Raw genomic sequence first — 13,676 nt, 5'->3', positions numbered from 1 at the left:
TATGTTTACTTGCATGTCACCCAGAATACGTGTATGAAACACCATAAAAAGTTTAAAGAGTCTGTGTAAAAACCTGAATGTTTATACCCGTACCAGCATGTGAGTCCCAAAGTGCTAGGACTCTGTGCATGAGTCTTTAAGAATGAGAAATTTTAACCTAGTTATTCTATACATGATGACATGACAGATTCATTAGTCTATTATCTTTAAAATGGCTCATGAGCCTTTGAATACTTTATGGAGTTCTTTAAAAATCAACCTTGATCAATAAAATCCTTTGTGCATTTCTTAAGGTACTTACATGAAGCCTTGTAACCACCAATATAAAACTTTGAATACTTGCATTTAGCTTTTAAATTGCCAGTGTGGGTATGTGTGATTCTTTGCAATGTTTATGTCAAATAGTTTTTACTATTAGGTGTTGCCATGTTAGTGTTAGAGAAACCATGGGATCCATATAATAAGAAGAACAAAAAACAGTGGGCATCCACATCAACAATAAGCACTGCATGTATGAAAAGTGCAGAAAGTGACGAGCATGCGCACACATTAACACCTTCTACCCACTTATTTCCATACATCTGCTTTATTCTTGTTCTCCTCAGATTGCCCTTGATGTCATTGAAGAGCTCTGCTACGAAATGGCACTCCACAGACCAGAGGCTATGGAGGAATATGCTGTATTTGTTGTAACTAACAGGGGTAAGGGTCATTTGTTTGAATGATTGTCGAATGTTCAATATCAGTGTGCAATGGTCAAGTTGTAAGTGAGGGATGAAGATGTGTACCATCCAACTTTTGAATTCCTTTCAATCAAGATACCTGTAAAGTGCAAAGACCTGGTGGTATATAGACCATTTATTAAAACCTCAACATTTATTATTAATTGTATAAAAATGAAAAATGTGGCATCTTACCTACCAATTCCATAACACCTTTAAAACATTAATAGTAGCCATCCTGTTTTCCCAAGGACTTCCAGCATCCCTTTCTAAACAGACTTGTATATCAATCACTGTTACATATTTGCAGTGTCATTTCTTGAAACTTATTTTGATGTTAAATTTAAAGTGTCCAACTAATCAAAGAGTTGATAAATAAGCAAAATAGATAATTGTGGCTGCTTCTGTACAGATAGATAGGTAGATATATTAAATGGAAGAGCATTACAAATGAAAAAATTTGGTAATCCAGTTTAATTGTCAGTTGTTGCTTGCAAAGGTTGAAGAAGAAAAAATGGTGAAACACTGCATCACAACTGTTTCTCTTAAACAAAACAGAGCTTCTTCAATGAACATTGCCTGCTCTCCTTTATGTCTAGTGAGCAATGTCCTGTGACACTGTGGGTTTTTGTATTCATCAGAGTCATAAGGGTTGTAGTCATAGTGATGTCAATCCTCTTTTTTGAGCATTGTTCCTCCATTCTACAGTGGGAAACAGAAACTGAATGAATAATGGTCCCCACAGTTTCCCTTGTGCACTCATTAAAAGGTCTTTGTAAGAGATTCACCACACTTCCATGTTCAACAATACATAGATACAGTATAACAGCTGAACACAAACAGATGTCAAAAAGTTGTGAACCCCCATTTATTTGCTATTGTCAAAAGGTGGCGGAAATAAAGAAACATTTGGCTTTGAAATGGATGGAGGCTAACAGCCACTTTGTTAAAATCACTGATGATGACTTCCTATTAGGTTACTACTAGGTTATCTCTTACCAGCAGAAAGAGCTCCATTCTCATCCAGACTAAGGGTAGAAGGTGAGAAATAGGTGATTAACTGTGTAACACCTTCTCCCTTGTGCAACCACAAAATCTGAGTAAGGGACTCCTCACATGTAACAATACATAAATAAGTTAGAAATTAAAAGAACTATATCACCAATGGTTAATAAGCTGTTAAAGAAATCAAACATCGATTTTTTTAGGACTTTTTCTTACTTCCTTGTTGATTTTACACTGCACTCTTGGAGCTATATAGACAGGTAGTTCCATGGATTCTCAAAACCTTAGAAATAGCTGTTATGCCCCCCCAGACTAACACAAATTGGCACTTTTTGTCTGATTTGTTGAGGATATTTTTTGATAGTGACATTATGTGCTTGTTGAATCATTGTACTGCAACCTAACTATACTAAGTAGGGCTTGCTATAATTAAGTTATACTTTGGTCAAATAAATTACTCTAATTAACCCTTTAAATGTTGTGATCTACCTTGGGGGCAAATACTTTTTCACATAGTACTTATCTGGTGTTGGATAACTTTGCTCATTAGATAAATGTATTTCAGAAAATCATTGAGTAGGGTGTTCTTTTCTCTGATATTAGATTTTAGTTAAAAATCTTAAAATATTCAGTGTCAAAAATGTTCAGTAATAGCGGAAATTAGGAAGAGGATAAATACTTTTTCACTGCATTTACAAAAAATACAGTATATGTCAAAATATACACTTAACACTTTTAAAGTTTTTATTTACAGGTTGTATGAAGTCTGATTGTTTTGGTGGAGTTTTTTTTTTGACATGTCTTATTGTTTATGATTGCAGTAGTAAATGTGAAACCCGTAGAGAGCATGAAACTTGTTATTATTTATTTTCTGACGCATACACTTTCCGTGTCCTGTAGTCGTGACCGGCCTGTAAAGCTTAATTATGTCCATTGATTTGTCACTAGAAGTCTCCGTTGAACGTATTTCTCGCAGAGCTACAATGCAAATACAAAAAAATGTGCCTGTTGACATTTTCTGTAATATGTATTAATTTTCAGTGTTTTGGTGGCTTTTCGTCGGTACAGGTTTCTTTTTATCGTTCAGATTTTTAAAGAGTAAAAATAAAACTACTCACCCCAGATGGGACTCGAACCCACAATCCCTGGCTTAGGAGGCCAATGCCTTATCCATTAGGCCACTGGGGCGGGACATAGAATTTGTTTACTTTGTTTCTTACATAGCCTATCGTTGTTTAGTTACTATAAGATTTTCATGATAAATATATATTTCTACCCGATACCGTCTAATTTCCAGTGATGCGAGAACCCTGAAGAATCTTTCTGACATGCTTTCAATGGACCGTCGCACACGGCCAGAATATGAGAAAGGAGTGTAATAGAAAAATGACCATAAGGGGCAACCGAGAGCACGATTCCTACACGACGCGACAACAAAGTGTAATTGTATTATAATTTCTTCTGCCTGTAGATGTCGCTCTATTCCCACGATTTTCTTCTCGCCTTGCATGCAAATTGACTATTTGTGGTATAGAAGAGTATTGCATATATATTCTTTCCCACTTATATATTATATTGACTGTTAACAATTAGAGTGCGACAATGGCTAAAACAGTCGGACGTGAAACTGTCGTTGAATTTCGCTCAAAATATATACATCACCCTTTCCTGTCTTAACATACACCTAACATAACATAACTTAACTTAATTAACTTAACCTAACTTAACATACATCACCTTTTCACTGTCTTAATCTTCTTTATTTATTTATCTGGTTTGTACAAAGCTATATACTGTATACTCTGCCGTTCTTTATTATATTCTGTAAGTGCCTTGAGCATGGGAAAGGTGCTATATAAATAAAATGTATTATTATTATTTGTATTATTATCACCCTTTCCCTTGCTAATGGAAAGAGCTGTACTGAGCAGCTATACACATGGAGGGGAGTAGGGGTTTACAATTTGTAAGATACACGAGTATTACATCTGCCCCGTTTAAACAATTCGGACTTTAGAGCGCTCCTTACTCTTCGTATTGTAAAGTGAAATAACTCCGTCCCATACAAGATACAATCCTCATTTATTTAGTACACGTTTTGATTGGAAACTCATTTTACGGCGGGTAATCTAAGGCAAGCCTTGTCTAATACCGTGTATCTAACCCATCGGTTCTCTCTACAGGCCAAAACGTCCGTCCACTGAACAAGAAGGAATACATTTTGGACATTGCGACAGAAGCCGAGCACACAGACAGCAACTATACCTTCTGGTTTAGGAGAGTCATCTGGATTCAGCCCTTAAAATTTGACAACGAGCTCTGCGTAACCATGCATTACAATCAGGTATTTAACGCGCATGGTGGTTTGTACACGTGAAGGTTTGGGTCTGCATGAGGCTCAACTATATTTCCTCACTTGAAAGCGATTTTAAGCGAACACCCACACATTCTGATCGGGAGAGTTTAGAGTCCTAAAGAAAATTAATACACAACTTACGTTGGAAGGGTGTACTGGAAGGAGGACAAAGTCAACATCAAACATTGGGTACAATTGGGTAAATGGAGAAATGGCAGATCGAGAAAGAAAAAATGGGCTATTTGAACATTATAATTAATCGACTGTAATAACTTTAACACATTTTTATTCATATAGCGCCTTTCCCATCTGAGATTCTGAGACAGTTACCTGAATAATCATATGTCAGGCTGTCATTTTAAATATACTGTATTCTCACTCAGTTAAATATTTAGTCCACGTATGGTATGTCCTGCCATACAAATACAGAAATCACATTCACCTTGTATCTGGCACAGTGGTAGTGCTGCTGCCTCGCAGTTAGGAGACCCAGGTTTGCTTCCCGGGTCCTCCCTGCGTGGAGTTTGCATGTTCTCCCCGTGTCTGTGTGGGTTTCCTCCCACAGGCCAAAGACATGTTAGGTGGATTGGCAATTCTAAATTGGCCCTGGTGTGTGTCCTGCGGTGGGTTGGCACCCTGCCCGGGATTGGTTCCTGCCTTGTGCCCTGTGTTGGCGGGGATTGGCTCCAGCAGACCCCCGTGACCCTGTGTTCGGATTCGGATTCACCTTGTAAAAGTCATAACCAGTGCATGGGCAGCCCTACTAACCATGATTCATGCTGTGTGTCCCTTGCAGGTCCTTCCAGATTACCTTAAGGCTCTCCTGAACTTTGTGCCCCAGGGAAAAATGAGCGATCAACAGCTGCAGCAAGTTTCAAAGCTGGCCGCCCTGCAACACCGTGCCAAGGACAGCATTTACCTGCCCACCATGTAATGTTTCATTTTTTATTTGCGGTTACATTAGCATTAACAACTATTATTATTATTACTATTACTATTATTTTCTAAATTGGCCCTAGTATGTGCTTGGTGTGTGGGTGTGTTTGTGTGTGTCCTGCGGTGGGTTGGCACCCTGCCCGGGATTGGTTCCTGCCTTGTGCCCTGTGTTGGCTGGGACTGGCTCCAGCAGACCCCCGTGACCCTGTGTTCGGATTCAGCGGGTTGGAAAATGGATGGATGGATGGATTACTATTATTATTATTTGGCTGACAATTATTATTATTATTATTAGATGACTTACAACATCTGACGTACAATTGGTTACATTTTTTTTTCAATTGGAGTAAATAAAACGCGACAGTTATTTTTGCTTTGTGGTTTCAAGCATCACAAAATACAATTTAACAATGTAATTGCTTTATATAATATAAAAATATAAACAAGAATGTCGCCAGTGTTAAATTAGTGTGTACGAAAGAAATGCTTATGTTCTAAGAGTAGTTTAAGACTGGACATTTTTGATTCAGTAGTTCCAGTTACATGTTTATTTTGGAATAATGTTATTTTGTAAAAAAAAACAGATACTACATGTTATACAAGTAGTATAAAATAATCCTAATAATTTAGGATTCACTTACTTTGACATCTGTGTCGCCAGAGCTTCACATTTGCTCAAAACAAACGGCAGAATTTCACTTTTCACAGATGTGTACCAAAATAATGTTTTGTTTTTTTTTTCACCTGTGTCATATTTGTTGTAGCCGTGAAGTGCAGGATTCGATCCCGCCTCAACTGTTTGCACAGCAGCGACCACAACAGTGGCTGAATATGGTGACCCAACACATGCAGCAAGTGCAAGCCTTAAGCCCACACCAAGCTCGGGCGCAGTTCCTCGGTATGTATTTTCTAATTTATATACTGATACGTCTACAGATATTTATATGTGTATATTCATCTTTCTGCGGTGGGTTGGCACCCTGCCCGGGATTGGTTCCTGCCTTGTGCCCTGTGTTGGCTGGGATTGGCTCCAGCAGACCCCTGTGACCCTGTGTTCGGATTCAGCGGGTTGGAAAATGGATGGATGGATGGATATTCATCTTTGCACTTTTTGTGTTGTGTTTTATTTTCTTCTACATTTGTTTGAATATTCTAGTAAGGAGCAGTCCGAGTATGTCATGTTATTTTAAAGTCATACAGTACCCTCTAGTGGATTTTGATTTATTTTTATTTTTTTTGTTGTTGGGAGTCTCACGAGTGATCTTGTCAAGGAGATTGGTTACTATAAGAGTTTGTGTGCCGTGTGTGTGTGTTAACAAGCTCAGTTTCTATCTTTCATGTCTTTCACGTCTTACTCTTAGGATAGTCTACACCAGAGTGGCTAGTATGTCCAGAATATAGCATTTTATTTTAGAAGAAACAAAGTTTAAATGATCATCCTGAAGATAAATTTTAATTAAAACAACATTAAGCTGGCGGCACGGTGGCGCAGTGGGTAGCGCTGCTGCCTCGCAGTTGGGAGATCTGGGGACCTGGGTTCGATTCCCGGGTCCTCCCTGCGTGGAGTTTGCATGTTCTCCCCGTGTCTGCGTGGGTTTCCTCCCACAGTCCAAAGACATGCAGGTTAGGTGGATTGGCGATTCTAAATTGGCCCTAGTGTGTGCTTGGTGTGTGGGTGTGTTTGTGTGTGTCCTGCGGTGGGATGGCACCCTGCCCAGGATTGTTTCCTGCCTTGTGCCCTGTGTTGGCTGGGATTGGCTCCAGCAGACCCCCGTGACCCTGTGTTCGGATTCAGCGGGTTGGAGAATGGATGGATGGATGGACAACATTAAGCTTGTAAGATCAATCAAACGGCAGGAGAAAAAAGTCAAAGATTAAATTCTTATTTAATTTAGATGTGTCTCATGCTTGAGTAGGGAAGAAAATAATTGTTAAAGCAAGCTTCAAAGTAAATCCAGGAGGCAGACAGTTAAGATGATGGAAGTATGTGTGCCAAAATATATGTGAATGAGATGTGAAAATAAAAAGGATATTAAGCATTCACTTCTATACTGTACGTTCTTCTCTACATACATAACACCTCAAAAAAAGAGACACTTCACACATAAATATTGCTCAGACATAATGACATTAAGGTACTATTAAAAAGTTCATGTACAGCTGACTACCTCCCTTCCTGTTGTCCTCATTTTTACTAGTAAACATTTTATATTTGATGCACTGCCTTGCTTGATTGGAAAAACTCTTAGCTCTTCTCTGACTACGACAGCATATTCACTCTGACCATTTTGTATGATAATCACAACCTTATTTACAATTATTTTCTGTATCTGTTAATGAATACAGTAATTAATCCTCTTTAACACAATGTCTGGAGTGTTCCTTCTTAACTAAAGAAGTACCACATATTTGTTTTAGTTGCATTTTGCAGTCCTTTGTGAAGCGTGTTGTTGTGGTGTAATCTGTGGCAGCTGGTAAATTCAGTAAATATTGATTGATTAGCTTTCTATGTATTTTCACAACTAGTTCTCAGTCTGCTACTCTAAGTTTAAGCACAGTAGAATTATTAATTGCCTAGTGTGGTGCCTGCACACCCCAGCCTCACAGTAAATTATTAATCCTTGTGTATTGCTTCCATCCAGGTCTGGTGAGTGCGTTCCCAATGTTCGGATCTTCCTTCTTCTATATTCAGAGCAGTAGCAACAGTTCTGTCCTCGCCCCCTGTATTCTGGCAGTAAACCAGAATGGGCTGAATTTCCTCAGCAAAGAAACACATGTGAGTGGGTCAAGAGTTTGTCTGTGGTGCAGCTAATTCCACAATGTCATGTTTGCCTCCCTCTCTCCCCATTCTTCAGCTTAATCTTATGTATGATGCTGATGTGACTTTATTGCCATAGATTGCTATTTTATTAGCTGGCTCTTCTTTGCTTTCCTCACAGTCATATTCTTAGAATTTGCTTCTATAAACTTTCTGAATGTATGTGGCAAAGTAAATCGAGTCTTCACTAAATGCAATGATGATGCCTAAATGTGTTTTTGTGTACAATGGCAAATAACTAAAGCAGTATGTGTTTATTTAGGAGCTGTTTGTGAACTTTCCCCTTAAAGAAGTCCAATCCACCCGCACCCAGAGGCCCACAGCAGGATCTAGCTTTCCATATGTGGAGATAATGCTGGGAGACTTGATGTCGCAGCAGATTACACAACTTCAACTTGAGCAGGTACTGGAAAAAATACAACTATGTGGTTTAGAAATGGCCCAGTTACATAACTTAACCAAGGGGCCCAGTTATGTGTAGTAAACTTTGGTTCAAGTGGATGTGATGTAAATCTGGTGCTAGGTACATGACTTAACCAATGGTTGATAATCAATTATGAGTCTCAGTTCTGGACCTAGTTTTTTTTTTTTTCTTGGCCATATTCCAGTTATTTGACTTAAATATACAGTAGGTCCAGTTAAGTAACTTAAACATGAGCTCAGCTTAATGAATAACTCATTCTGCTTACAATGTGACTTAGCTGTATACCCAGTTACATGACTTAACGGGGGCCCAGTTTGAATTTATATAAAATTCAAATGTGGACCCATTGGTGTGCCTTAGCCATGAGCCAGCTGGGTTATGTGCCTGGCTGTCTGCTTAGTTACATGGCTTAACTGTGTACCCTGTTGTACTCCATAGCCATGCGCATAGCCTTTTTCCATTTTGCATGAAGCTGTGTTTTTATTTCATGTGATTTTGAGTAATAGAGCCAATTGGATTTTGATATTGTTCTTAATATAGTAAAGATAATGTTCAGTGGTTGACATGACCTAGATTTATGACTGTCTGACATTCAGTGGAGGCATTAGAGTAAAGAGCTCCAACTTGCACCTCACCACACTTTATAAAGATCTGTGAAACAAAAGCAACCGATATACTGTATCAGGAAAAAATGAAAAGGGCATAAGCTTTAAAAATTAACATCTGAATGAGTAAAATGCATTTAATTCAAAAGTCTCCTTCATTGTAGTCTATGAATCCATTATGATCTTACAACCAACAGATTATGTCAAACTTTTTTTTTTAATTAAGTATTTTCCTGTTTGAGCATTCCTTGACGATGCATTAACAACAAGACCCAAACACACACACACAATTAATACAGCTGATCGATTTATAAATTCTCATCAGTGGCTTAAAATTAATGGTGACAAAACTAAAAAAAATAACCAGTGATTGTTATCGTTGGTGCTGATGAAGCTGGAGGATGCTGGTAATGATGTTGGAACAGAAAATGTGAAGGCAGTTAGCCATGTTAGACCTCTCAGTTCAATGGTCTCAGTCCATCATCCACCGAAGCAAAATGATCTCACTAGTCTGGAAAACCGTACCCTGGCACGGGCCAAGGTAGAGAAGCATGGAAGTGCATGCATAACAATAGAAGAATTCATTAAATGTTCACTGGGTAACTTTGTCTAATAAATATTTACTAATTTATGAGAATTTTGTATTTAATTTCAGTATTAATATCAGCATGCAAGTTTTTGATACAGACTTAATTAAAGCAATGTAGCATTAATAACCAAGCCATACCAAAGAAGATTTTGAAGGATTAGCCCTGTGGTCTTTTTTAAACATTCCAATTTTTATAAGTACATACTCATTTCATTATATTTTCTTCTTAAATTTTTAAAAGCTATGAGATATCATTTGGATGAGGGAGTGTGAACTGGAAGTCATGCAGTATATGAAACACACACATTTACATATATATATTTATCCCTTTTGAGAGCACCATAGGGCAGTCCTTTTTCACTGCTACACTCAACTTCATATTTTTTGTAATTGTCCTTATCTGCCATGTTCGCCTTTAATCTGCATTGTTAAAAAAAAGTTTCCTTTAGAGCAGGGGTGGGCAAAGTCATTCCTGGAGGGCCGCAGTGGCTGCAGGTTTTTGTTCCAACCCAATTGCTTAATAAGAAGCACTTATTGCTCTAAAAACACTTCTGCTTCATTTTAGTTATCTCCCTCATTAAGATTCTGAACCCTTATTGCTTATTTAAGTCTTAAACAGCTGCATTCTCGGTTTTTAATTGCTCCTTATTAACAATAAGATGCAAATGACAAAAGAAACCAGCAGTTATCCATTTTGCTTGTTACCCTTTACACCTGTGTGTATTTATCGTGCACTATTTGGTTTAATTAAATACTTGGAAGGAAAGAGAAGAGAAAAAAGTGAAGGATTGAGAATTACCCGTCCATTTTACACTTCAAAGTATTTGGATGATATCCTTAGAATGGAAAAAAAATCTAGGATATGAGAATGACTTGACATAGCAGAGTTAAAGCACTAATAAGCCATGAAATGTAATTATTGGCAAGGATTGTTTTCTAATTAAGCAACTGGGTTGGAACAAAAACCTGTGGCCACTGCGTCCCTCCAGGACTGACTTTGCCCACCCCTGCTTTAGAGTGATGAGTGACTATCTGGTTTGAAAGTGCCATCAGATATCACATTTGTTTCTGGCACATGGCATAAAATTATTATTTCCATCAAGTATAAACACAGTTGGGTCTGGCTAGCATTTAACGATCAGATGATTTGTGTAATGGACCCTGAAGCACTTAACTTTATTATTTCACTTATCACATAGTTGAGGTAAGTCTTTTATCTTTTATTTCACCTTTAGCACTTACTTAGTCTTTATGTCTTGTCAGGTAAGAAATGGAAAGGCCACATTGTTGGGCTGTACCTAAGCCATCAGTTAGCTTTAATCCAGCTCTGGATGAATGGACATATGATGTTTTCCCACTTCAGGAACTCGAGCCATTTGTAGTTCTCTGTATTTGATTTTTAGCTCCCCCTTCAGGGAATGTACTTTTTCTTTTTTCAAGCAGGAACTACAATGGATGGGGCTTGGGCAATGAACTGTGTTGATTGTTTTGACCACTGGCACCCATCTTATTGGAGAAGATGGGACACTGCACTTCACACTGCATCACTCTTCATAGCTGCCTCCCTGATGTGTTACTCCGTGCACCACATCAAAGCAATAAACTCCCCCATGGAGGCAGGGTTTGGGTTGGGGCCACTGGTCCCCTGGGGGTTCCACCACATCCCTCTTCTTTGTACATCACATATTTCGCATAAAGGTTACAGTTCCTGTTGTGTGGTATGAACACAACACACAAAAGTGGCCCAGGGCCTACATCATATAGGAACTCATTTTTTCTGGAAAGCAAGTTCTTGTGGTAGTAAAACACAATAGGGGAATCACACACTTAGGGACACCTAGTGGAAACTATGCGGAAGTGCATTGAGAAAAGAAATCAGGAAGCACTTCTCACAAAAACATTATCGAAATCAGTAGGTGAATAGGTAAATGTTTCTGAGTGGACTGAAAGGAACATCCTACTCCAACAGATGAGAGAAACTGAACCTCTTTAGTCTTAAAGAAAGAAATCTCCACAAGGGTCTTCAAAAACCTATGATAACTGTAAATCTGATCCACGAGAATTATTTTAATTAACTACCAAGTTACATATGTACAAGCAACTAGAAGGAACTAAGGAGAAGTGCATTCAGAGTGGATTTGGGAAAGCACTTTTTCACGGAAAAGGTCACTGACTTGTGGTTGAATCAAAAAATCTGATGGTTTTGAAAGGATCGCGGGATAAGCCATTTTGATGACTAGCTATGAGATAACTAAACGAGCTTGATAGATCTTTATGACTACATTTTTACATGAAGCAGAGACCCACCATTTACAAAGGCATAAGATAAATACTAAGGCAGCCATAGAAATATTAGTTGAAATAGAAAATGTATTATGCTTAATTGCTCATTAGGAATATTGTAGGAAAAAGAACAAAGATTTCAATGTATGAATGAATATGCAATTTAAAGAAATGACCATACTTATTATTTTTTTTTATTTCTATTAACACTACAGGGACTGGAGTTGTGCCGTGTCATTGCTATGCACATGGAAAACCTTTTGTCTGCCCGTGAGAAGCGACTGACCCTCCCCCCAAGCGAAATCACATTGCTTTAAGCAGAGGCACACATCTCAGCCATAATCTTCTGGATGCCTATGAAGTAGAATTATCTGAGGAAATGATTTTCCAAGCCAAATGCATGAGGCCTTATGTAGGGCAGCATCACAATTTTTTGTGATGTGCTTCAAACACACCTACAGTAGAAGGTGTTATACCAGCCCACTGGAGCTCCAAGTCAAGTATCTTGTGTGTGAAAACAGCACAATGTCAGCCCTGTGAAGAAATGAGTATGGCAGCCAGTAGGGCCACAGCTGGGTTTATTATCGGCTGGGATAAACCTTTGCAGGGGAGCCAATAATTCAGGTGAATTTCTAGTTTGTAAGTACACACCTGGTAGGTACTTATGTCTGCACTGCTCTTTAAACTGTAATTTTTACATTGTGCTTATTTATTGTCTTCTCTTTGGACAGTGCAAAAAGTTCAGAGAACACTCATGCCTATTGGGATCATTCGGGTCTAATTCTTTCAAGAAGAGATTTTATAAACTAAACACAGTAAGAGATAGAGATATTATATATAGAAAAAGCCTTAGATGACAATGCCAAATTTGGTACTTTAGTACTTTATTTTTTATGTAAAAAAGCAATTTTTAAAGTTCATTTATTCCTAACAGGACATTTCTAATTAGTGAATATACTGCTTATTTTCTTTATAACTGATCTGATCATCGTTAGTAAAAGTTTAGGTTTAATGCCAGATACTTAGTTCATTATTTTCACAGACTATGAATGTTGTAGTGGGGAAAGGTGTGTTGTTAAAACAAAAGAAAAAAGTTGAAGGCAAATTAGTAAACATTTTAGAGTAGATAATTGTCTTGATTTTTTTGTACTTATCCCAGATAAAAACTGGAATCAGCAATTAACCGAAGAAAGCAAAATGGTGGGATGCTTTATAATCCAAGTTAAAAAATCTGTTTTCAATCAACTGAAATGGCTGTGGTTGAATTTATTGGTTGAGATTACAGATGCAGTTGTTCCCATCTCGTCAAGAGACAGTCCTTGATTGTCATTGCAGACCTTATACACACTGGTGGGTTAGTAGGTAGAATCGGGTTTTGGGAGGAAGACACAGACAGGTTACCTCCTCTATAACTGACCACTACACCTCGCGTCCAGCAGGTCGACTTTAGTTAGGTCCCTTTAACCTCCTCCAATTGGACACATTCTCAACAATGTTTTAGGAGTTCCAAAATATGATTTTGAAAATAGTTTTTCTACCAAATTTCATACAGTGGTATTTTATGAGGATACTAGAAGAGCCTCTGACACTTATCATCAATTTCGAAGAAAAAAGTATTTCTTTTAAGATTTTTTGGGAACTAAGTCTCCATAAAAACAGACACCATATTCAAATCTCTCCAGCAAATTAACATAGTGAGGTACCAAAGCTCTGTTCCTTTCATCTTTGCAAATCCAAACACAGATTTCACTTTAGCCCCATACACCACCGACATTCAGTTTTGTTGATCAGAAAAGTAATTTGAAGTATGTACTATATGAAAGATATTGGAGGCTTTGCAGCACTTGAATTTCTGCCATTCCAGAAATTCTGGATTTTTGTCCTTTATTAGTGAGGGTTGGGCAGTGCTTGTATAATGCCTGTAATTATTAAATTTCA

At 38.0% G+C, this 13,676-nt stretch overlaps 1 protein-coding gene and 1 non-coding gene across 2 annotated transcripts in view; one reads left to right on the top strand and one right to left on the bottom strand.

Moving 5' to 3' along the window:
- Positions 1-13,454, top strand: part of myo15aa (myosin XVAa) — a 131,735-nt gene extending 118,281 nt beyond the window's left edge. The window contains exons 58-64 of the mRNA XM_051933481.1: positions 606-702; positions 3,911-4,071; positions 4,880-5,013; positions 5,784-5,917; positions 7,662-7,795; positions 8,100-8,240; positions 11,954-13,454. Of these exons, the coding sequence (XP_051789441.1) occupies positions 606-702; positions 3,911-4,071; positions 4,880-5,013; positions 5,784-5,917; positions 7,662-7,795; positions 8,100-8,240; positions 11,954-12,055 (903 nt within the window). The 3' untranslated portion in view covers positions 12,056-13,454. The remainder of the gene's footprint in view (positions 1-605; positions 703-3,910; positions 4,072-4,879; positions 5,014-5,783; positions 5,918-7,661; positions 7,796-8,099; positions 8,241-11,953) is intronic.
- trnar-ccu (transfer RNA arginine (anticodon CCU)) lies at positions 2,843-2,915 on the bottom strand. The gene has a single exon. It is a non-coding gene; the product is annotated as a tRNA-Arg (tRNA).
- Positions 13,455-13,676: the final 222 nt, after the last annotated feature.

The sequence above is a fragment of the Erpetoichthys calabaricus genome, chromosome 11 (assembly GCF_900747795.2).
Source record: "Erpetoichthys calabaricus chromosome 11, fErpCal1.3, whole genome shotgun sequence".
Lineage (NCBI taxonomy): Eukaryota > Metazoa > Chordata > Cladistia > Polypteriformes > Polypteridae > Erpetoichthys > Erpetoichthys calabaricus.
Note: the sequence above shows the minus strand (reverse complement) of the source record. Positions and strands in the feature narration are given on the sequence as shown.